Source organism: Taudactylus pleione, unplaced genomic scaffold, assembly GCF_031769625.1.
Source record: "Taudactylus pleione unplaced genomic scaffold, aTauple2 ptg000392l, whole genome shotgun sequence".
Taxonomy (NCBI): domain Eukaryota; kingdom Metazoa; phylum Chordata; class Amphibia; order Anura; family Myobatrachidae; genus Taudactylus; species Taudactylus pleione.
In genome coordinates this window covers 1,867,843-1,894,170 of record NW_028284793.1, presented here as the reverse complement: position 1 = coordinate 1,894,170, position 26,328 = coordinate 1,867,843, and the positions used below count along the sequence as shown (strand labels likewise).

The 26,328-nt window shown below is 40.9% G+C and overlaps 1 protein-coding gene across 1 annotated transcript in view; it reads right to left on the bottom strand.

Annotated features, from left to right (window-relative positions):
- TGFBI (transforming growth factor beta induced) overlaps positions 1–26,093 on the bottom strand; it is an 82,076-nt gene extending 55,983 nt beyond the window's left edge. Inside the window, exons 1-3 of the mRNA XM_088445991.1 lie at positions 25,906–26,093; positions 25,322–25,420; positions 3,442–3,506 (exon numbers count right to left, since the gene is read on the bottom strand). Coding sequence (XP_088302117.1) covers positions 3,442–3,506; positions 25,322–25,420; positions 25,906–26,024 — 283 coding nt within the window. The 5' untranslated portion in view covers positions 26,025–26,093. The remainder of the gene's footprint in view (positions 1–3,441; positions 3,507–25,321; positions 25,421–25,905) is intronic.
- Positions 26,094–26,328: the final 235 nt, after the last annotated feature.

Sequence of the window (26,328 nt, the reverse complement as noted above, 5' to 3'; positions counted from 1 at the left end):
TTCTCTGTGATCTCCGCAACAGAGACGGAACGCTAAGCATAGTCCATGGGTGCAGGGGTCATGTACACCTGACACTCTGCACCCATTATACAGATATGCCCAGCTATACCCTTGCAGCTGGCGCTGCAAATCACGCCACGCACAGCGTGAGATGCGCATCCGTAAGCAGATAAGAGCACTGCATATGTGAACACGCTTCATAGGCATGCATGGTGTGATCGCAGTGCCCGCCATAGTGTATATGCAGGCATGGGGAATCGCATAGTGGGATGCGTGGGCACGTTTGTGGCGCCTTCAACCACAATGTAACTTGGCGCATTTGTAGATACACTTTGGTTAACCTGTTGATCCTTGCTCCTTCCTAAGGAGCTCCAGTTAGAATAAACCTCTTTACATCCTTCAGTACTTGCTGTGTGCACATGTAACCTTAGGTCACGCGTGTGCAGTAACACTATTTAGCAGTGTCAATTCTGGGCTTTTCGGAGCAACTGTCCCAACATTGGAGCAATCCTGAATTCCTCTAGTACAATTGTATCTTCCACCGCAACTTGTGGTGTGTAAAATACTTAATTTCCATGGGGCCATAGCAAATCTTAATGAATAGGAACCTAAGGTGGATATCCAATTATCCCAGATATATTTTTGGAGGCGAAAATGAGGATTTTTCGCAGATAATCCCCTTTAATCACCCATTTTTCATCCCGGTATCCTATTTGTTCGGGAGAAAATACATACGATCCGTGATAATTTCAGCGGTGAAAAATCTGCACTTTTCGGGGATAATTTTTGGGAACATATCAGGTCCCAGCGCGCACGTCGGCGTTAGCTGCAACTGTCTTAACATGAGCCCTAGTTGAAATAATATGTTCATATGTATTAACAATTATTGTACATGAAAGAGTGTGCGAGTGCTGATGAATAAGGTGACCGGCAAGTGGGACACCGATACTGTTACAGTTTGACCCGACTCTGTTATAGTGCAGACTGTTATGGTGCATACACACGGTCAGATTTTTCTTCAGATTTGAACGATAATGATTTTAAAAATTGTTCCATCTTTCATATCTAAAGGAAAATCTGACATATCTGACATGTTTGTCAGATGAACGATGAACGATGCGCTTTCCCGTTTGTCAGATAACGATATCTGACATCTGATGTGTTTGCAGTCAAATTTGGACGATTCCATTAATTTTAATGCAGTCAAAAATCGTTTGTAGTTCAAATCATTCAAATCGTTGGTCAAATCATTCATCAAATCGTTCATTCGTTCATCTGACACATATGACAAATCTGACCGTGCGTATGCTCAATTAAGGAGCATAAACACTAGACAAAATGCTCCCTGAGCGATATCGTGTAGTGTGTCCCCGGCAGGGTGTGCTCAATGTTGTTCATGAGTAATGTGCCTTGAATATTATGGGCAGTATGAATATATGAGAAACCAGTGATATACATGTGACAAGGGGCTACACTGTATAATAATAAAATCATTACAGGGTGAATTACACTGTTTGGAGCTATGTACAACGGCTCCTAAATGGGGACTATATATTAGGGAGCAATGAACAAAGGCCACTAAGTAACAGGGTCTGAACTATGGGAGACAATGGAGGCAACTGCCGCCGGGCTCCAGCTCTGAAGGGGCACCTCCTCCATTGTCCACAACATATTCATCCCACTTAGGGCTGTAACTATGTACCCGGAGTGTACCTTCATGGCCGCCCAATACATGACACCCCTTCCCGGTACCTGGGAAGCCACCATACACTAGTGGAGAGCTCCATGTCAGAACATCAGCTGCTGCCTTCGTCTATCTATAGCCTGTATGCATGCAAATTGCTACATTACAGTGTCAGCGGCTGTGACCGGGGGGGGGGGCAATACATTATAACTCGCCTCCGGGCATCTGGAATGAACATACGCCACTGCTAAGTGAAGCCCATAAGCAATTGAATACATGTTGACTGCATTGAGACCTGAAATAATTTGAGATTATATTAAGCGAATAATAGATCTTTAATTGTTATAATATCCTGTTTGGCATTATTAAATGGTCTGCTCCTATGGGAATAAATCTGCATTAACATTCAGGATCGACACATTCTCAATAACATCTGTTGATACTCATTGAATAGGAACTCTGGGTCTGATTCAGACCCGCTCGCGAGCGCAGAGCGCTCGCAAGCGGGTCGATGTTGGGCCAGTGCTCATGCACTGACACAAGTGATGTCAGAGTGAGAGTGCTTTTGGCTCTGATAGAGTCGAAAGCTCTTTGAGGCTTGCGGCAGACGAGACCCTACCACAAGGGTCTCGTCGCAAGCCCGATGTCGCGATGGTCAAGACCATCACAACCATCTTTTTGGCCGCTCGCTATAGCTGTGGGACACATAGACAAATTGAGTGGGACACATAGACAAATTGCAGCCTTGATTTTAATTTTCATCCCTATTCTATATTTTATTTAGCTGATTTTATTGATGATAACCAGGAATTGGTATTAATAAATGTTAATAAAAGTTATATTTTAATAGTAAATTATTTTTTTGGGATAGTAGTATCTATGCAGTATCTATTCAGTACAGTGTTTTAGTGGATATATATCAGGTCTCCAAAAAAAAGCCCTGAAAAGTACCGGCGTAGGGGCTAATTGGATACCGCCCTCAATCTACTCCCTATGAAAGATTTGATACCATGTCAAATCACATATCAGTGTGTTTTTTCCCAATAGTATTTTGTGGGGCAATCACGATTTTCAGACCCCAAGAGTGACGTGTCAAAGCACGACGGTTGTGTGTGCTTTTTATTACTAATAAGAAGGTGGTATTTGGGAGGACTTATTATAGGGCTATGCATGTAATAGGAGACACTACATTAGTGGTGGGTTCAGTTTTCCTGGTTTATGTTTCAAATATTGGTACAGTAAGAGTATTATCAGAAATTAAAGTGCATTCAAGGTTGGTTAAAATATTAGTTATTCTTTCTGCCAACATATGGGCCAATGCAAAGTTGAGTGTACCCGTTTGCTGAGCTTATCTTGTGTTTTCGCACTGCACATGCTACAGGCAATGCAGAGTTGCACTGGCACCGGTGGCTATGTACAGAGAAACATCCTGCGCCTCCATAGTGCTGCTGCAGTGTCCTATAACATCCTGCACCTCCATAGTGCTGCTGCAGTGTCCTATAGTGCGACCGATGGAGCACTTTCTTATGCACAGCGGTGGATTACAGTCGCAGCTTGTGGGCATCTTAGTAGGAAGCCCATCAACATAAAGTTGCAGTTGCGCTGTGCACAAAGACGCAGTCGCTGCTGCAACTGTGTCCACCTCTGAATAAGGCCCTGATTGCCATGAGCACTAAATAGAGAGCTTATGGCATACAGTATGCCCAAATATAATAATAAGCTGTTTTAGACAAAGTGGGTAAGGTGAGGTGACGTACCTGCTGGACACCCTTTCTCTCCTGGGATCCTTTCATATCCAGGGCAGCATTCATAGCTGATTATACTAAAATAAAATAAAATAATAAGAAACATTTTTAAATACAATTTGAATATAATATACAGTAAATCACATAAAAAACATTATTTACAATTTATCAACTACAGTTTAGGTTAATAAAAAAAAGCCAAACTCTAGCAATCACTTTAAAAAATAAATGTATTTATTTTGAACAGCTGTATCTGAGCTACATATGAAATAATAACAAATACAACCGTGACATGATATACTATAGTACAGTCACAATGCTAATTAGATACTAAAGGTCAATTTTAGTTGATTTTTATGTTTTTCAAATTGATCTAGATCGATCAACATCGATGTTGTGTTTCTGGGGCTAAATCACACATTTACTAACAGGCAATATTTGATTTTTTTTCTAAGTGTGATTTAGCCCCAGAAACAAAACATTAATGTTGATCAATTTAGATAGATTTGAAATCGATTAAAATCAACCTTTAGTAAATATACACTATTAGGTCAATACGCAAACCGCAAACATCAGAAGTGACTACATAGTGTTGCTGAGGGTCGTCATTGCACCAGTAAGAGATGCGCATCCTAAAATATGTATCTGGGGATGTATCCAGATCTTGATGTATCACCAGAGGGAGGGATGCTGCACTTACTGGAACACACCTTTATTATACTCACCTTACAATTGCCTGTCTCCGGAGAAGAAATTCAGTATCTGTGCATTTATATACACTAGAATCTCTTTCCTCCAGTCATGCATATTGCAACAGAACAGTTGACAATACAAACACATACAAACAGAGCTGTTTCTGCTGCCAGTGAGAAAGCCCCGGCAAAACACGTGTCAGGCACTGCTCAGGGGTTCCTCTGTGCACACAGGGGACCCCTGCACCATCAGACCTTTGCACCACTGGGAATTACTTACCATCTATTGACAGGTACTTTTTTCTATATCGCTGTTCTCTCACCAGTTGCTGCGGTGTGCCCACAATCTTGCACTGCTTGCAACAGGGTCTGGACCTCATAACAGCACTGGCAACAGAAACAGCTCTGTTTGTATTTTCAACTGTGCCATAGCATGGGACTCTCATCCCCAGTCTAATAGTATGCATGACTGGAGAAAGCAGATCCCAGTGTATATAAATGCACAAATCCTGAATTTCTTCTCCAGAGACACGGGGCCTGATTCAGAGCTGGACGCTATTTGCAGACGGTCGTTCCAAAAAAGGGGCTGGCTATTTAAATTGAGCACTCGCTCTTTGCGGTTTGTTGACGCCTCTATGTCTGAGCGAGCGAACGAAAAATGCGCTCGCTATTTTGTAAAGACGCCCCTTTGCCGTTCGCATCACACATCATCTTCAGTATTTATTAGATTAATCGGGTACATCGAAAGGCATCTGAACTGCTCGCAGTGCTTGTGGTAGGTTTTTCTTACCGCTATCACTGCGACCAGTTCAGGCTAAAAGACAACCAAGTGACGTGGTCGATGACGCTCCTTTACTAATTATGCACTCCCATTAAACGCCTTTTGACCTTTAGGCACGCCTGCGTTCGGATCTCCACTCCCCCGTTTTCAAGCACCTTCCCGTTACCACCCACAAATGGTACATTCTGTCAATCAAATTAGCAGCCCCTCGCTGTTTTGCAAGCGCATGATTTCCGACCACAATGACTGGTTTGCGCATGCGCATTACGACCCATACCCATGCGCAGTTGTGCGAACATCGCTCAGAGCGAACGAGCGCCCGCTTACGAGCGGCTCTGAATCAGGCCCACTGTTCCCGATTATACATTTATGTACACATTTCCTTAATTCCTTGCATATTTTTATTCCCAGTGCTTTGAGGAACACTTCATAGGTAATTTTTTCATATATATATGACAAATTGGTCATTGGTCTATTTTTTGGTGTATTTTTTAATCTGTGTTTATTTCTACTATGTAAATCTTTATATTCTCCTTTATATCTTTGTCGATATTCACCCTTAAGGTGAATATTACCACAATCCTTTTTTTATGCACGTTTACCTTGCACATCTTTACTGCATTTAGTTTTAATTTTCTATCTTTGTTTTGTATCCATTTGAATTTTACATGTCAAGCTTGCTAGTCTGTGATTCCTATATATGTTTTATATATTAATTAAAGGTTATGTTTTAGGATATTTTAAGGTATGCACCTTCAACAAGGAGTTCTGTTTTGCCAGTTTTTGTTCATTGTCCATTTCCAGATATCAATTTCTGACTTGGTGAAATGACCTTCTTACCTACTTACCACCTTGGTGCGGTGTACCATTTTCCATTATACTATTTCTTTTCTCTTTTTTCTTGCCCCCCTTTTTTCCCCTTTTTCTTAGACAGACAATTGCCTGTCTCCTTTCTACAACACCAGGCATAGGAAGCAAATCTAAAATACACTCAACTCTAGGTATATTACTGTGCATTACAGTAATGCGGGTATTCACACCATGAAACTGATGTGCCCCCAAACCTAGATGAGTCCCTTTATTTAGGTAAACTGTAGCAAGTTTATACTGGAAGATGAATAGTAGCTGGAAAATAACGGCCTTATGATTCCATTGCATAGTACTAAATAGCCTGCTGTGTGCATAAACACTTCATTGTTTAGAAGAGATCTCGCTTCTCAAGATGTGTTTACATTTAACATTAAAGGTCTCTGTTGTGGAGTATAAGACAAATGACTGGAGTCAACACATGCCAACAAACTCTCTGTTTTATTTAAAGCTAGTTCCCCAAATCTGTTGGGTAAAACAGTAATTCCTTAGTCATACACATAAATAGTTGCAGATGACAGCTCTGGGGAAATTTAGTGCTGTTCATAACCATAAGAATTCTGACATGAAACAGAAGTGTTCAGTATTCTGTCCGTGGATTTTCTAACCTTTGGCCTCAGAAGCTCATACAGTAGGTACCTCCCACTGAGAGGAAGATTTACTTTTCATTGCTTCATCGTGAATGGACCTGATTCTTGGAGTATAAGTGGTCAAAGTCTGTAGCAACATTGCAGCATTTAATAGGAATTAATGTACACTTTATATGCTTTACCTAAAAGTTTCTTATTGGAGATGTATCATCTTTTAAAGGGGAAAAGAGGAGAAGTTTACCATGGCCACCAATCAGCTTGTAACAAATGTTTATCAAATACAGTACATTCAATATAATGAGATCTAGTAGCTGATTGGTCACTATGGGAACTTCTCCACTTGTCCTTCCTCTTTACAAGCGTATCTCAGGTCTTCAGTGATTGTATTTGGGTACAAAGCTGTATAAATATGTATATAAGATAATTTATTAAAGATTGTAACACTGGAAAATGTGTGTGTAATATATATATATATATATATATACTGTTATATATATATAAATATCTATATATATATGCTGTATATATATATATATATATATATATATATACTGTTATATATATATATATATACTGTTATATATATATATATATACTGATTTTACTTCAATGTGGTGAGTGCCCATCACTCTGGAGCTATATAGCTATATCTAGGACCTCTGTGTCTTTAATGGAGCTCCCCCCTCTTGATTGGATATAAGCAATGAGTGCAGCTACTCGGACTGACTATATATATAGTGCATAGTGTGATCGGCAGGCACTCTCACTCACAATCCACAATAACTGGGGTGCTCAGAAACTCAGTAATACTCTTCTTGAAAAGGCATTACAAAAATAGTCCAAAACAGGAATATGAGTGCACTCTTCACAAAGGTCTCAGAGTAGACCGAAAAGTCAACTTGAATATCTGATATATAAGTGAATAATTTCTACTATTTTAAGAAATCTGGCGAGTGCACTCATATTCCTGTTTTGGACTATTTATGTATATATTATATATTATATATATAATATATATATATATATTCTACATTTATAGTTATATTTGATAATATTTACGCAATAAAAGAATATACACAATATACAGATTAACAGCTTCCATGGGAGCGCTTATAAATATTGTCCAGTGGTGCTCCCCACTTATTCAAATGCAGTTATATCTCCTTTCATAATGTGCAGGTTTCTGAGTGAGCAGGATGGTTAGGTCTTCTTCTTCTGAAATACAACTAGAAAGCTTTCTGATAAAAATCACTTCTAGATAGAGATGAGCGTTTCAGATTTTAGGCAATCCGAATCCACCCGGGCTGGATCCAAAAATGAGCCAAACCACAGAGATCCCGGCGTCGGATCTCAGTGTTTTGGTTCGGAAAGCTGGCTACTCGGATCCAATCAGCAGTCACTATTATTGGTAACCTTGCTACTGGTTGGCTGAGAATGGCTGTCTCTCAGCCAACCAGTGGCTTGTTAGCATGGTAGCGGCTACTGATTGGATCTGACAGGCTGCATGCGGGGACATCAGTACACCGGGCCACTGCTGTCACAATCTTCCGGGCACCCGCTATGATGTATATTACTAGTATACATCTCAGCTGTGGGCGTCCAGCTCCTATGCAGTCAGCTCTGCCTCCAGTGGCTCCCGGCTTTGCCTCTCCAGGCTCCTGCAGTGACTGCAGCGTAGGTAAGCAGTACTGCAGCTATAGAAGTGCTCTGCTGTGTGGCGTAATGTGTATAAGGGCTCTGCTGTCTGGCGTAATGTGTATAATGGCTATGCTTCCTGGCATAATGTGTATAAGGGCTCTGCTATCTGGCATAATATGTATAAGGGCTATGCTGTCTGGCATAATGTGTATAAGGGCTTTGTTGTGTGGCGTAATGTGTATAAGGGCTCGGGTGTCTGGTGTAGTGTGTATAAGTGGCTCTGCTGTATGGCATAATGTGTATAAGGACTCTGCTGTTTGACAAAATTTGTTTAAGGGCTCTGCTGTCTGGCGTAATGTGTATAAGCGGCTCTACTGTGGTGTAACGTATAAGGGGTACTACTGTGTGGTATAATGTAAAAACAGACACTACTGTGTGGTGTAATGTGTCTAATGGACACTAATGTGCGGCGTAATGTACCGTGTATTTGTGCTGCTGCTCTGTCACTTAGTTTAACCAGTCAGCTCACTGTAGCCTTTGGCTGATATTGGTGAAAAATTGAAAACAATACTGTGAGCTGTGAGGTGGTCAAAACTGACTGTAAGGGGTAAATTTACTAAAGCAAGAGTTTTTAGAAGTGGAGATGTTGCCCATAGCAACCACTTAGATTCTACGTAACATTTAACTTGCACCTGCTAGAATATGATAGCTAGAATCCGAATGGTTGGTATGGGCAACATCTCCACTTCTAAACACTCTCACTTTAGTAAACTTACCCATAAATGACTGGAAATTAATATTATTGAGGTTAATATTACTGTAAGAACAAGAGTATGTGATTTAAGCTTTTATGACAAATTACAAAACCAAGACCAGTCACGACATTTTAGCAAAACCAAAACCAGATAACAAATTAGAACCAAACCCAGCAAAAATGGTCTGGTGCACATCTCTACTTCTAGTTCCAAAATACCCAATGCGTTTCGGCAATATTTTAAGTTCATCAGGGGTGTTTTTACTATCCTGATATCTGTTTTTCACCAGCCGCAGAGGTTGTATGTCTCATGTATTAACATACTGCTTTTATTATCCTTATAACTCTCATTTTCCAGCAGCCACAGATATATCGCAAATCCGCATTAATTCATTTTACTGAAGGGTCAAAAAAAATGGCATCTTTCAAATATCCTCCATAAAATGGCATAGTAGTTTTTGCAGCAATTCCTCTGTATCTGATGATGTTTCCAGGACTTTCATTCACTACTTGGAGAGAATCCAGGACACATCATCAGACATCGTTATATACTCAATGTGCTAAGTTAGTGTAATGCTATGGGACAATGGGGGGATAGATTGTTCTGGAGAGTATCAGCATGAGGAGTGGAAGGTGCTAAAATGTTGCGTGCAGAAGATAAGGCCAAATGCACATTGATGAACTCTATGTACAGAGAGAGCAGGAGCTGTTGGAGCAGCTGAGGTACCTTGGAGAAGGCCAGAGTCTGTGCTGAAGGAAGTTTGATTAGCGGCTACATCACCAGGACTCAGCCTAGGGAGAAGATGAGAAGCTGTTCAGAGTTCTTCGTCGATAGCCATGCCGGATGACAGAATCAAGCTCCTCCTGTCAAATGGGATGTGTCATCTTAAACTGAGCATATGCCATTGAGGAGAGCTGTCCCAGTACAGAAGTAAAGCTAGGTACACACTACACCATCCATTGTACAATATCTCATTCCAATGCAGACTGGAACAATATATCCTACACATAGTATAGTATGTACGCCTGATCCGTCGTTCACGGCCGTAGTTTATTGCATTAGATGCTGAGTGGTGTTCCCTGATATAGTAAACTTACATAGGGCATATTATGAACCTTTGCCTATCTCCGACTGTCTTAAGCTGGGTACACATCGAAACGACGATGTGACCCAGCAGTAAGATGACCGATGCAACAATACATCTTGTGTGTTGTACACAATGCATGATCACGTGTACATTGGTGTGATGTATCATTACATACTGCATGTAACTATACGACATCGTTCATTACATCGTCCCATCTGCTGTGCCTGACAGTAGATGGAACAATGCAATAGACGATGACCAGAAATCGATGTGTACGATATATTGTTCTAAACTGCGTTGTACCCGGCTTAAGGGTTAATTTGCAATAAACCAATCAGAAGTGGCAAAATAGTGTTGTAGATAGTCATGCTCATCCTTAAATATCTTTGTACTAGCTTACCAGTACCATCCATAAGAGAAACCGACTCCTAAGACATACGTCCCAACATCATAGTTTGTAAACTTAGGACCCCTGCGCTCCTATGGTGTACTTGCCTGAAAAGTGAGTGTGACATTGTTTGAAAGGGGTGTGGCTTCTCAGCACAACCCTATTTTATTAAATAATTAATACTGAGTTCAGAGCCGTAACTAGACTTTTTGGTGCCCTGTGCCAGAAAGAGCATTGGCGCCCCCCTCATTTTTCAAAGGGACATAATGCACCCAAAAAAGGGGAATGGCTTCATGGGGAAGGGCCAGGGAAGATATAGGGGAGGCCAGGAGATGCTGGGGATGAAATAAGAGGAAGCTACAAGCAAGAATGATAATAAACAGAAATTTGACTGGGCCAAACAGCGCCCCCTGACCTGTGGAGCCCTGTGCGATGGCACTGGCCGCACTACCCTAGCTACGGCCCTGACTGAGTTGCCCCGAAGCTCTCCCCAGCATCTATTCACCCACTATAATGCAGAACAGTGATGACAGTGCTCCCACCAACTCCCCCCCCTTCCCGCGGGACACTTTGGCCGGTGGGTCGGACAGCAGGACAATTCTTCAAAAGTCGGACAAATGGGAGGTATACTAAGATAGGTATCTGGATAAGTGTCCATATAATCATTGTGCTTTTCCTCCTGCATAATACTATACAAATAATATTGGCTCAGTGATGAGATTCATTGTTTTGATTTATTCATGTGGATTTTGAGGAGGAGCACAAACTAAATCTTCATCTCATGCAACAGAATAATTGTACTAACACATAATAAAGGTAATATAATAAAGAACAGCTTCATCTATGGACAACACAGCAGATTCCAGCTTTCATCCCTAGCATTGTGTACCAGACATTGTACAGATGGGAACTTAGCGTCTTTACACTATTTAACTAGGGGGCAAAGGTTCCCAAGTACATGGGTGTGCAGCACAGCTGTGTGTTTGTAACTTGGCCAGAATTACCTATGATATATAATTATGTTTTTAGAACAAAGAAACTTGGAAATGCTTTTGTTAAAGACATTAGACATTCTGTAACCTGTCACTCAGATTGTAGATTGATGGCGTAGTTTATAATAGATCATTTATAGCATTTTACTATTATATGCAATGTTATCGTAATTATTTATTAATTTCTTCCTGCAGCGATTGTTATCTTAAATTCTAAATTTTTATTGTATTTTATATAATTTTATCTAACTGAGTTTCTTGCATCACAATTTCGCGGATACATTTGTAATGTGGATGTGTCAACAAATTATTGATTGATTGATTATCTTATTGTGCTTCTGTTTGTTGTATCTTGTCTATACAGTATAGAGCAGTGATTCCCAACCTTGGTCCTCAAGGCACACTAACAGTCCTGGTTTTGGTGATATCCAGGCTTGAGCACAGATGGTTAAATCAAAATAATTGAGGTACTAATTAAGTCACCTGTGCTCCAGTATGGCTATCCTCAAAACCTGGACTGTTAGTGTGCCTTGAGGACCGTGGTTGGGAACCCCTGGTATAGAGTATATATTATTGGCAAACAGTTCTAGATCTATAATCAAAGGCTTACATTAAAAAAAACTGTACGTATTACAATAAAAACTAATAAAGTCCAAAGCAGGGACCAGGGAACAATACTTGAACAGCCATGAAATAAATGTTCTACAAGCCTTCAATTGTAATCAAATTAACCAAGATATTAATTCCTTCAACACCCCCTCTCCCCACCTTCGCTTACACCCCTCTCTGCTGCCCATCTCTCACAGCCCTAGTTACTGCCCTCACAGACGGGTCTTTATTTTTTAATGATATTTGTATTAATGTAAAGTTCAAATATCACTTTAACCAAAAAGTTTTAATAGTTTACATCTCATCCCTAACCGATTTTGTAGCCCTAGCCATTATTTAACAGAAACCAAAAGGAAAATAAACTATTTTGGTTATATTTTATATTTTGGCTATATAAAAAAAAAATTGCCCCAATTCAACAATAACATCAAAAGGTGGCCTTAAGGGGCCCATACTTCTGTGACTGATTGCCGCAACTTCCCTTAGTGCCAATAGGGGGCAGGGGAATAGGGGATATTTCCTATTTAACATATTGAACAATCTCAATACCCCATCCTAACACGAAAATGGTCAGAATTGGTAAGGCTGAGATTTTTAACATGTTGAATTTCTATGATCTGCTGATGGATCTCGGATCAGCGATGGTGATTGTTGGATTGTTGGATCGGCAGAGCGTGGAATCGGGCCATAGATGTATGGCCCGCTTTATTAATAAATCCAATTTTTCATGGCTACTGTAGATGAAACAGGTGGAGAATGCATAAACATTTCCAAAGGTGAAGGGATGTGCCGGGACATGCCATATTTACTCCGGCTGCTCAAATGAAACATTGTTGAATTTTGTATTTGTATAAACTTTGCCAAGCTAACAATTGCAAGTGGCAGCGGTAATGTTATTTCCATTTACAGTAGGATTAACTTTCCTGGGGTTGAAATTCACACTCTCTCACAAGTACCACAATATTGAACTTTAGGCAAAACTGAAAAAATAATGTACTGTAGCTATTTTATACTACAAAAGACTTACACAGTTATGAGCAGTGGTGGCTCCAGAGGTGGGCCTACAGCACAGCTCAAAATTCAAATAGTGAGTCACACCAACTGTCATTTCAAACAAAGCCAAACATCACTGGCTGGGACTCACTGGCAGTTGGTGCGACTCCCCTATTTGAATTTTGAACTGTGTTGCAGAACCCCCTCTGGAGCCTCCACTGGTTATGAGGTATAATTTGTTAGCACCACAACTAAAGACACAGCCTTTAGCAATACATATTGACCTAGCAAAGACTATTGAGGCAATCAGCTTCTGAACGGGCATACAATCAAACCCTCAAATGTGTGTTGGATTAACTGACACCACATCAGTCTTTATTGCTTCCAAAAGCATTCTTCAGGATCTCATAGCTGTTCTCCACAAGATGCGCCTCTATTAGTAACAGTGGGTTGGGTATGAAATCCCGGCTGTCAGGATGCCGCTGTTCAGAATACTGACAGCGGCATCCCGACAGCCAGAATCATGACACCCATAAGAACTGCTGGTAAGTATTTTCCCCACCCCTACCCGATTCCTTACCCTAACCCTACCTCCCCGATGCCTAAACCTAACTCCCCCTCCCTAGTGCTTAAACCTAACCTCCCCCTCCCCTACCCTAACCCTCTCTCCTTGGTGCCTAAACCTAACCCCCCTCCCTGCACTCTAATCCTAACACTCCCTCCCTGGTGCCAAACCCTAACCCTCGCCCAAATCCCTAACCCTGACTCCGCTACCTAACGCTAACGTCCCCCTACACCCCGATACTTACCTTCGCCAACTACATCCCGTTGCGGTACTGCACTTCTGCCATTTATTAAAAAATTAAATTTGCTGGACATTGAATTGTAAGGATTAATATTTTCAGGGTAACTCTGGTTGGATTCCCTGGAGGATATCATTTCTGTTATTGGTTTATAATACATGTTTCACTAGGATTTGAGAACATTTGTTGGTGTCAATCTTCAACTCCTACTTATCCATTTTTCGAGCTATGAATTCAGCTGTATGTAATATGCTTTAGCCAATCAGATCATTACAATGCTTTCAATTATTTAAAGAAGATTAATGTGTTCATCTTGTGGGGGGGTAGTGGCTTATCCACTCATGTGATGAATATGTCAGTGAGGACAGGGTTGCATGTGATAGGGCGAATCCATGGTGTAAAGCTGGATACACACTGATAGATATATTGGGCGATCAATTGATCGGCCAATATATCTGGTGCCCGTTGGCCAGTGTGTACCAGTGATATGTCTGTGAACGCCGTCATTCACAGATATATCGCGTCGGCTGTGCTGCACAGCCAATGGACATATATATCTGCAGGCATATCTGGCCACTGGCAAGTGTGTACGGGTAGACCGCCCGTACACATGCAGCGGCAGGGAGGGAGGTGGACACGTCCCCGACCCCCGGCCAGCGCGACCCACGACTGCCTGGAGGATGATGGTCTTTCAGTGTATATGAACAACCATCATCTACAGATATATCTGTAGATCACTTAATCTGCAGATATATCTGTTAGGTGTGTACCCACCCTAAGATGGAGAATGGAGTCAAGCAGGAAGCAACAGGCATAGCAGAAGGAACATGGTATCTCAAAAGGGTGACATAAATTTGGTGGAGAGCAAATGATTGGATAAGGGACATAAGAAATGCTAAGTTTGATCATGGCCCAGTTTCTCTCTCTCAGAAACAAATAACAGACTGTAACATATCTTGGGCATGCGCTGTGTGGGTGGAAAGGAATACATTTTACCTTTGAAATAGTGGATATGTCCTTTAAAATTTGGAAACTAGGGCACTGTACCAATAGAGACTTTGGGTAACATGAAAATGTAATTTTAGCTAGGCTAGTAAGCATTCACCTATCAGATTACTAAACTCTTACATAAAAATAAACTATACTCATACTTTATCTTCAATAGAACAGTGGCAATAATTACCATACTAGTACAAGCCTTACTACATCACCCAATAAATGACACTATAAGGCTGAGAAGCGGCATGCCAGCCATTACTGAAGCTGAGAAGTGGCAGGTCTGACATTACTAATGCTGAGATTGGTGAGAATGAAATTACTTGGCTGACGGGTTGGCCAACCTATCTAACATACTTACCAATCATTCATATGATAATCTGCCACCAGAGCTATTTGATTATGACTGCCCACTGGTGACATCATATTCAATTACTTCTGCTGCCGATATATGGGGCTGTCGGCGGGTCGGCTATACAGCCAGCTAGATGAAACAATATATATCTGCCCGACCCTGCTTTGTGTAAAAGTAAACACATTAGTGATCACTTTACTTTCATTTGCTACTGCACTTATGTGGCCCCTGTCATAAACATTTGCGTTTCCCAAAACCCCCCCACCATGAAAAAACTGGTGTTTTTAGGAGATATCCCTCAAATATTAATTCATAAATAGGCCTCTTAAACTCACTTCTCTACTGCCTGATTTCTAGAACTGCCCATGAAAACATGCAATTTGCATCATCAAGCCCTGGCCACCTTAGTGAATATGAAGTGGGAAGTTAGCATCCTCATGCACCTTGCCCTGCCTCTGGAAGTTAAGAATAAATAGTAGTATTGACTAGATTTTGCTGTAAAAAAAACGGATGTAGTCAGGAAACCGACGGTCTAAATGACGACTGTCAGCTTACCGACTGTCAAATCCCGGCAAGGTACTAATGACAGGCGTCGAAAACCCGACGCCTGTCATTAGACTTACGCCGCGAGCCCGATGCCCGGCATCCCGAACAAAGGTAAGCTAGACATGGACAGCAGCGGGAGAGAGGGTTAGGTGTCAGGGCTCCCAGGGGGACTTAGGGTGAGGCATCCCCCCGGGAGGGTTAGGTTTAGGCTAGGAAAAGGGGGGGTTGGGTTTAAGCACTTAGAGGGGGGTTAGGGTTAGGCACTAGGGGGGGAGGTTAGGGTTAGGCACCCCCCGGGAGACTTAGGTTTAGGCTGCAGGAATGGGGGGGTTAGGTTTAGGCACTTAGAGGGGGGTTATGGTTAGGCACTAGGGGGGAGGTTAGGGTTAGGCACCCCTAAGGGAGGGTTAGGGGGAAAATAGGGTTAGTTATACTTACCTTATTAGTGATCAGGATCTTCATCCCTGCCGGGCTTCCGCTGTCAGGATTTGAACCGTCATGCGGCCGTCGGTAATACCTACTACTCCCGTAAAAAAAGCCTACAGGGAATCTATAACCATCTGAAATGGTGTATAACGCTCACTTTATAATTGTGTAATGCTGTCCTGCTTCCTCAATGCGCAAGCCCTATGGCTCCCAGTACGAGGGAGACAAGACAGCTTTAGTAGAGACGGACCGGCCAACAAAGTGAGGGGGTGATGTAACAAAGCTTGGATAGAGATAAAAAAAGCACCAACCAATCTGCTCCTAACTGTCAATTTTTTAAACACAGCCTGTACAGTGACAGTTAGGAGCTGATTGTTTGGTGCTTTATCTCTCACAATTGTATCTCTCTCCAAGCTTATATCTCCCCCTAAGAGTCCGGGGGAGGGGGAGGGGAATGGATGACAGCCAGAGAGGAGGCAGAGACTAGTGGGGATGCCTGAGGTGACTGGCATTAAACTAGTCTATTTAATAAGCAGCCGCTGCATCATAACTCTTTGTATACAGAATCAGACTCATCCGCACACAGATGTACAAATGTCACACATCACCTTAGTGCAAGCAGCTAGCAATGTAGATTTGTCGCTTCCAGTTGTTATATTTGTGTGAAAAAGATGCTCCGTGTATGAGGACACATCTATATTACATTTTTTGCGACATTCTCACTTTTTCTTATTGCATACTAACTGCAGTACCGGCATTGCCTGGGATTTTAAGAATGTTTGTTTACACATCATCCTCCAACAAACCTCTCCTCAGGCAGGCCTCACGAAAAGTGTGAGAAACTTCCCCATCAACAGTTCTAAGGTCTTCGAAGGAAGTAGGACCTGTAACGGTGCAAAGCAGACTTCGGAGATAGAAGCATTCAAAATTTGTCGGATATCCAATGTAAACACGGCCAAGAGCTTCTGTTGCTCTGATACCAGGATGACCATCTACAGCGACTCCCTGTTTTCTGCGCATGAAAACTTTTCGAGTAGCATTCCATGTGTAATATTTTGGCAGCTCACAGTACAGCAGGGTCCTTGCAAAGTCATCATTTTGACACAGGGTCTCATTCAGACCCGCTCGCGAGCGCAGGACGCTCACAAGTGGGTCGATGGTACCCAAATGCGCATGCGCTAGACCCGGCGAGCGACGAGGAAGCTGTCGCTCGGGGTCTCGCACCAAAGGGGGCGTGCTGTCGATGGTGAGTGACAGCACGCCCCCTTTGGTGGGCGTGCCAGGGCGTGGCTGCCTAGATGAACGCCTACCGTCTGGGTCACGCCCCACTGACATCACTAGTGATGTCAGTGGGAGTGATTTTGGCTCTGATAGAGCCAAAATCACTCCAGGGCTTGCGGCAGCGAGACCCTACCGCAGGGTCTCGTCGCAAGCCCGATGGTCGCGATGGTCTTGACCATCGCGACCATCATCATGGACGCTCGCATAGCCTGTGGGTGGTAATAACGCACCAAAAAAAAAAAAATGCCCTGATTCAGAGTGGGCACTCGTTCAGAGCGTCCGGCTCTGAATCAGGCCCACAGTTCGAAGAAAGAAGTCAATGTTGTTGTGTAATTTGGTATAGTCAGAGAGAATGTTGGCAAAGCCTGCTAAAGCTCTCTTCGATAATAAACATTAAGATCATGGCAAAACATGACAACAAAAAATGCTTGCTCCAAGGCCCTACCCACATGCCGTGAGGTCCCACAATGAGGGTACAGCAAAAATTGTGCTTTTTAATTAATTATAAATGAATAGTAATTAATTTAGTTTTCAAATTATTTTAGTTGCCTCGGCCGTGTTTTAATACGCTCGTATGTAAAATTTCACAATCTTCGCTTGTAAACTGTGGAATTGTACAGAAAGACAGAAGGACAAATTTTCGCTTTTATGTAGTATAGAAGAAGAAGATAGAAAAGAAAAAATAGATAAGCTAAATCCTTTTGTAATTCCGGACCTGACCTGTAGAGGGGGTGAATGCTATGCAAAAAATTGTGTGTTTTAATTAATTAAAAATTAACAGTAATTAATATTGATTTACATTTTTTTTTGTTGCTTCGGCCGTGCTTTAATACACTCGTATGTAAAATTTCACGATCTTGGCTTGTAAACTGTGGATTTGTATAGAATGACAGAAGGACGGAAGGACAAATTTTCGCTTTTATATAGTAAATGGTCTGTGCATTCCTGTGTGCCTTTTTCCTTTCTTCTATGCCAGGAGTTCTCAATCCAGTCCTCAAGTACCACCTAAGTAAGTTAATCTATATTGCTGGGTCAGTAATTATTATTCCACCAGTTTCCATTAGACGAACTAGAGGGTTGAAGTTGAGAACCACTGTTCTGTACAGGGGATGCAATCGGGAAGCGGGCTGACAATATACCGACAGCCGGCTTCCCGACTGTCATATCCCGGCGAGGGTGAAATGACCTGCGTCTAGATGTAGACGCCGCTCATTTCACCGACGCAGGGAGACCAACGCCTGGCATCCCGATCGAAGGGATGCCAGGCACAGCGAGCGGACTGCCACGCGGGGGGGAGGGTTAGGTTTAGGGCTCCCGGGGGGGACTTAGTTTTAGGCACCCCCCCGGGAGGTTAGGGTTAGACTAGGGGGAGGAAGGGTTAGGGTTAGGCACCCCCCCGGGAGACTTAGGTTTAGGCAGCAGGGAAGGGGGGGTTAGGTTTAGGCACTTAGAGGGGGGATTAGGGTTAGGCACTTGGGGGGGAGGTTAAGGTTAGGCACCCCTAAAGGAGGGTTAGGGTTAGGGGGGTAGGTTAGGTTAGTTCATACTTACCTGGGGAAGATCGGGATTTCCGGTGCTGTCAGACTGCAGCTGCAGGGATCTGTTCCACTGTTGGCCTGACGCTGCTGGGAATCGAACTGCCGGCCTGGCACAGTACCTGTACAGTCATCAATTTTTGGTTGTAGATATTGCATACTTGGCGACATTCTGGCAGGAGAGGGCAGCCAGGTCGGCACAGTGGGGAGAAGTGAGGAGGGGTAGATTGTGAAGTGTTTGGAGACTATAGATGTAAGTTTTGCTGGAACTTTTTGGAAATAACATCACTGACACTGGGGTGATGGCCAGAGTTCATACCAACTCTCATTACATGAAAACCTGATAACATTGACAATTTTTATCAGAAGCTGATTTTATTGTATAGATGTCTTATCCATAATTATCTAATGTTAATCTTCTCCCTTAGGTGTTCCTGTAGAAGGGATGCAGGTGGCCAGTTCTGGGTAAATCCCATTTTTGTGATCTCACCCTCTGGGATGCCATAGGGTTGAGAATTGTACTATGAGAACAGCCTGTCCCCATTTACTAGGAAGAGGGCGAAATGCAGAAGGGTGACCTACTCTCACTGGTGTCTGTGGGGAGTCCCCGAACATTTCTGGAGAGTATGCAAGTTTGGCCTGATTATTGCACAATGACTGATAGTTTAGATTTGCCTGTGTGTCTTTTAGAGTTCTTTGCAATCAAATACCACAGTAAAATATTCTAGCAGTAAATCGCTGTTTTATAAAACTCCTGTGGATTTGTGCAGTGATTGCGGTAAATTATGTAACATATATACTAAATATCTGAATCATTGTGGAGACACAAAAATGAATGTGTCACACTTGTATAATGTAAACTACAATACAAAACCAGACTCATTTAGTCTAGACATTGAATATTCCATGTGGAAAATGCTTGCATAAAGAAATCCTTTGCTTTGTCTGACAGCTCAGCTCTGCAGAACCCTCTCTGAATCTATACCGAGCTTTTTTTTTATGCAAATGTATTTTTACGGTTTTATAAACAAACCTGACAAATTTATGTCATATTAGTGATAAGAAATGAGTCCCTCGTCTTTGTTTATAATAAGGCTTTGAGAAGATTTAAAAAGAATATCAAGTTTCTTAGAAAAACACAGAGAAGCGCTGATTACAAATATATACATATACAATTGATTCTAATAAAGATCAACTAATTTAAGATAATATTTACATTTTACATAATAATATGTTTATCATTTTCTGTTTGAGCCATACTAGTACCTTAAAATGTAAATATGTATAAATTCCGTATGTTCCATGTAAAGTGGAATCGCCACTATTATCACAGGCGTGCCAAAATCTACATACATCTTAATTGTCTATTTATTACTGGAGAAGAACAATGAACTGTTTATCACTGTCCCAAAGGTATAATACTAGGATAATAAATGATGAACTGTTCTTGATAGTATTCTAAATGATGTATTACTCATGATGTAATCTAGTTTTTATGCATTTGTATTTTTGAGAAAACTTAGTAGAAGGTTGGAAGCAGACATGTGTAAAGCGAGACTCGGAGGTCTAACCTATATTTCAGGACAAGTTACTCCCCCATACAAACGTAGCTCATTTTCCATTCATTGCAAAGATTTACTTTACACAATGAAACAACTTAAGATTCTGCCAACTCGCAAGCTGCTCAGCAATCAATTACGAGGTCTCCAAATACTAAATTCAGCATCTAGTCTTTTTCATAGAAACACTTCCAAATTGTCAAACTGAAACAAAAGAAATCACAATGTTGTAATTAGGAAAGTGTAATAGTTACCAACATTGGAAATAAAGTGTTCCTTAATGCAGGCATGGCTCCAACCAACAAATGTTATTATCCTTAGCTTATACTGTATAGCGCTTTCATACTCAATAGTTAGCAGTTAAATAGATAGACATTTAAATTAGGGGTGAGCGGGTTCGGTTTTACTCGGTTTTACTCGGTTCTTATCGCCACTTTACCGCAAATTCGGCTCGATTTTATTCGCTATCCAAAACACGTGTTCGGCGATAGCCAATAAAAAGATCCGAGTAAAACCGAACCCACTCACCCCTAATTTAAATGTACTCAGAAACAGTCACTCAGAATATTATTTATTCACTAACATTTATATAGAACTTTACAGATAAAATTTCAGTCATACACATCAGTCCCTGCCCCAGAGGAGCTTACAATCTATATCCCCTATCACATGGACACACTAGGTTTAATATTTGTCAGAAGTTAATTACCTACAGTACCAGTATGTTTTGGAGGATGGGAGGAAATTCATGCAAATACGTGGAGAATATACAAACTCCATACAGAAAACAGACTTGGTTGGGAATTGAACTCATGACCTCGACACTGTGAGGTAGACCTGCTAACCACTCTGCCAGTGTGCTGCTCACAAATTATATTGTATTAATCTTTGCAAAAATTAAATGCACTAATGTTATACATTTGATGCTTGTGTGATTATGGGTGATCAAAACGATATAGACTCACCAATCCATCCTCATAATTTTCAACTTGTATATAGTTTGTGGTTGGAAATATTTTTGTCAGTTACTCAGCTTGGTAAATGAATCAATATAAGAGCAAGCATTATGTCTCTCAACTAAGTGCCAAAGAAAATAAGAATAAGAATCCCCTTGTGGAATAGATTGAGGTTTCCTCTACTTCTGACCCGATGCTGGGATTATGGTTTTGAAAATAGTCCAGTGAGCAATGACTGGAAAAAGGTTACACACAGCTTAGTAGTTGAGAAGTATATTAATAAGAAACTGTTTTTAATGCATATTTTATATGCATTATTTGAAACAAAAAGTACAGTATAGTAGTATAAGCAAGAATTAAATATTCAATACCCTCAGTGCTGTTTTACCCCATCTACAGGATATGTAACTTGTTTTAGTGTTCACAAGGGTATCAACAAACATTCATCTTTAAAGCTGCTAAAGTAATATGGTATTGCTACGGGATATAGTCAGGATCTCGGTGGTGACTATCCCAATGGTTAAAATTCCGGCAGCAGAATCTCGCCAGTCACAATACTGGCAGCAGAATCTCGCCAGTCACAATACTGGCAGCAGAATCTCGCCAGTCACAATACTGGCAGCAGAATCCCGCCGGTCACAATACTGGCAGCAGAATCCCGCCGGTCAAAATGCAGAAGAATCTCAACGGTGAGTATTAGAGTTAGGTTATAGTAGGGAACTATTATGGCTGCCAAATGGAATGGTTAGGGTTAGATTTCTGCTGCCGATATTGTGACCGTCAGGATGGTTACCTCCAGGATATCGTAACCAACCCATTGCTACCACAATATAGTGGTTTAACAATAATCATATTAAGCATACAAAGTCAATCCAAAATTACCCATTAATAAATAATCTTGCAAACTGCTTTGTAATGTAACAAATGATTTGCCTCATTGAGGTTTATCCTTCACAGACATACACTACCTTGTATGATAACCACACCCGTCAAAGACAAAACCATTATATTTAAGTGAAAAAGCAATTGTAAGTTGCGCTGTACATACAGTACATAAAAAATATAGCAATTAAATAAAATAGAGATGAACGGGGTAAACAACATAAAAGGAATAGTTTTTGTTTTGTGTATAGTTTATTATTATTTTCTGTCCCATCTGCAAAGACTTATACAATACATTTTCAACAACAATATCTTACTTTAATTGGTTACTATTTTATTTTGAGGCATTTTTTATTCTCATAAGCCGCATACACACTAGACGACCTTTATGAACGATAACGATATCGCTCAACGATATATTGTGTATGCAGTGAACGACCAACGATGCGCCTATAGACATGCTAACAATTCTTATGTACATAAGATATATTCAATCGATAACAGACTTTCCTGACATTACCTACAGTGTACACTTGGGATACAACTAGTACATACCAGGAGTGCTTATTATTATATTCTCTAAGTTACATACAGTATGTACTATAGTGTATGCACATTATCATGGATAAATCAATGTAAATCCAATGTAAGTTTGGATGTTACTTTGTTACATGCGTGTGTATATATGGTGGAGGTGTATTAAGTAGTGAAAACAGTGGGGAAGTGGCAAGTTGTCCATAGCAACCAATCAGATTTGAGGTTGCATTTATCAATTACATTCTATAAGATAATAAGTAGAAGCTGATTGGTTGACATGAGCAACTTGTCCACTTCTCTGCTCTTTTCACTGCTTGACACTTCACCCTCAATATTTGTAATGCTTTTTTATAGAGCTAAATTGGAATCGACATCCTGTTTTTCTAAAGATCATTCCTACATTGCCTTCACTAATGATAAAGAGATCACTCAATTGTGGTCATTGAACATATACCATATCCTCTTTCCCTCTTCCCTTCATAATTATGCTAACTGCACAAACTGGGCAGAAAAATTACATATCCTAAATCATCTTCATATATGTAGGAACAACATTTACCAGTAGCCCTTGAAACCATCTCTACAAGGGGTCTATTCATCATCGGGGGCTATTCATGACCGCGGAAATTACTTATCACCGGAGCAATACAGCATTGCTGCGGGGATAGCTCCTTACCTCCCCCGTGGCTGGTCACACATGAGCAAAGCCGCTGGGGAGGCAGTAAGCCTTTTTGCATCCCCGGAACTCCTTCCCATAGGAAGGAGCGTGGCTCCGACAACAAGCGCTATCTGAAGATGCCATTTTTTCTTGGAGAAAACGTTGAAAACTTTAAGTTTTCAGAGTTTGCTGAATATCAGATGATCCTATCGGACCCCTGTTGATGAATGGCCCGTTCCCTAAAATTTATGCAAACTAGCATTTCCGCATGTTTAACTGGCCATTTTGTGATGATGAATGGACCCTCAAATGATTTATTGCTGCACCAAATCCCCATCCACTCTGTTGTCTATTATTAGAAAATAACATGATGTATTTAAAGAATTAAAAGTAATCAGTGCTGATTTCTTTTTCATGGATGAAACAGAATACTTCACTGTGCGGGTGGTGCTGTTTCTAATCCACCAAATCACACATAGGAGCAGTCACGGATATTACCTATAGGCTGCAGGCCCCCAGTAAAATCTCCCTGTGATTCCCCAGTCCTCCCTTATGTGAATTAGCAGTGGCTTCTTATTGGAAGCACTCCCTGATAATCACACGTCAGACAGACAGTCCCAGGAGGAGGTGTTTTCTCCCCCTGGGACTGCCAGTCTGGACTGACATTAACAGGAAAATCTTCCAATGGGAATCCCTTTCTGCTTTTATTATGCAACCTTATTCGGATTCTTGGTGCTTGCACCACATTAAAAAAGCAAAAAATAAAATAAATATATAAAAAAATGTGATATTAATAAATACATAATTGTCTTTTTGCCTGGAACGTATAATCATGCAGCAATCTCTATAAATTATTTAGCTAATTAATGGTAATATATTCAGGTCTATATGTATAAATACACAATATATGTACATGTAGACACATAAATAAGTTATTTGAGGCCTTTTCTGACTTATAAGGTTTGAAATAATAGGTGAAAGTGTCCATTGTGGATGATGCTAGGGGGTATATTTACTAAAGTACGGGTTAATAGAAGTGGAGTTGTTCCCATAGCAACCAATTCTACTTATCAATCAGCACCTTCTAGAAGACAATAGTAGAATCTGATTGGTTGCTATGGGCAACAACTCCACTTCAATAAACCCGCACTTTAGTAAATATACCCCTAGGTGCCTACATGAAGCTTGGTGTGTGGTGCAGGCAGCCCAGTGAGGTAACCAGATGCCATTGAGGAGTACTGTTACCCAGGAGTACCACTGACTAATAGAAAAGTGATGGAAGGTGTAAAATAGGGTTTGCACATAAACTTTTACAGTATATTTACCATACTGACAACTTTTCCTGCTAGGTTTATAGATAAAGTGTCTGCATACATTACAGCTTCCAGGACTTGTATGTTTCAGTAAAATAATATGGAAAAATCATTTATGATACAAATAATGTATTAACTATTACAATGATTTGTGCCAAATCTAAGTTTCATAACGTACTGTTGCAGCCAAAAGCCAAAATGACTATGGGGTCTATTTACTAAACTTTGGAAAGAGATAAAGTGAACAGAGATAAGGTACCAGCCAATCAGCTCCTAACTGGCATTTTCTCAAACACAGCATGTGACATGGCAGTTAGGAGCTGATTGGCTGGTACTTTATCTCCGTTCACTTTATCTCCATCCAAGGCTTAGTAAATAGACCTCTAAATAACTAAAATATCATATTTCCCTGTAAAATAAAGTTTATTAAATAAAACAATTGCCCTATATGGCTGCAATATTCATATTAACACTCTTTCTAAGCTTTCACCACCAGTATAGTGTTAGTGGTTTTACTGGCTTTTCACATTGGCTTGGTGATTGTGGTTGCTGTACTTCCACGGTCACTGTCCACATTCCCTAACACCCAGCAGTCAGCAAACAGTAGCAATATCCCCCACAATACACTGCACACTACACTTGAGATGACTTACGTTGACTTGCCACATATCTTTCTCTGGTACCACTGCTTGCAGTTTGTGTAGTATTGCTTGCTGGACCCAATGACCTTCTGTACTGCGCACACATTCGGGCTAAAAAATCCAAATGAGCAATATTAATACTAAAACAAACCTATATCACATAGAGAAGCTGATAGATGTAGTAAAATGAATCAATATCACTGGAGGGAAATTTGTGATTTGCTCTTTTGCAGTACATCATACTTTACATTAACTGGTATCAATGACATCCCTGCACTAACTCCATAGGAGATTTTCCCCATAAAACACTACATTATGTGATGTTATGCAGCAATAGGGGGACTACTGCAAAGTTGTTAACCACACAGGCAAATAATCACTTATAAAGAATAATATTTATTTTTGTTTTATTTATTGATACTAATTTACAGTAGTACACAGTTTTATGTTAGTTTTGTTTTTTAAAAACGTATCTGCAAAATATAAACTACAAAACTCTTTACTTTCATTAACGAGAATTTCTAGCAATTCCAATCCACAGTACTAACATGTATGTCTGCCCATTCAGAAAAAGCAAGCTGTGAGACGGCTCTTACCCATGCTGTCTGCCTCTGATCCTGCTGTGCTGCAGAACTTGCTGATAAGGATACCTTGCTGTAGATACAAATGCGGCCAGCAATGTAAGAGTCAAAGCGAGCAGCACAATGCGATTCATTCTGCGAGGAGTAAGTGCAGGTTGCGAACTCCCACAGCTCTGAACTAAAAGCCAGGAAACATAAACTGTGCTGTGTTAAATAGACCGAGAGCTGGAATGGGTGGGGAAAACAAGCTACTGCTGCAATCTGAGCCTGACTTTCCAAGCTGACTCTTTGGGGAATATGTAACCTCTTGGCTGTATGTCTGAAAGGGTTTCAGAAATGCAGTTACAATTATTAGGACTAGCTTGTGTTATGCATGCAGAATGGAGGCTTTATTTCAGACACTTATATGATGCATTGCATATTTACATATATATTAAG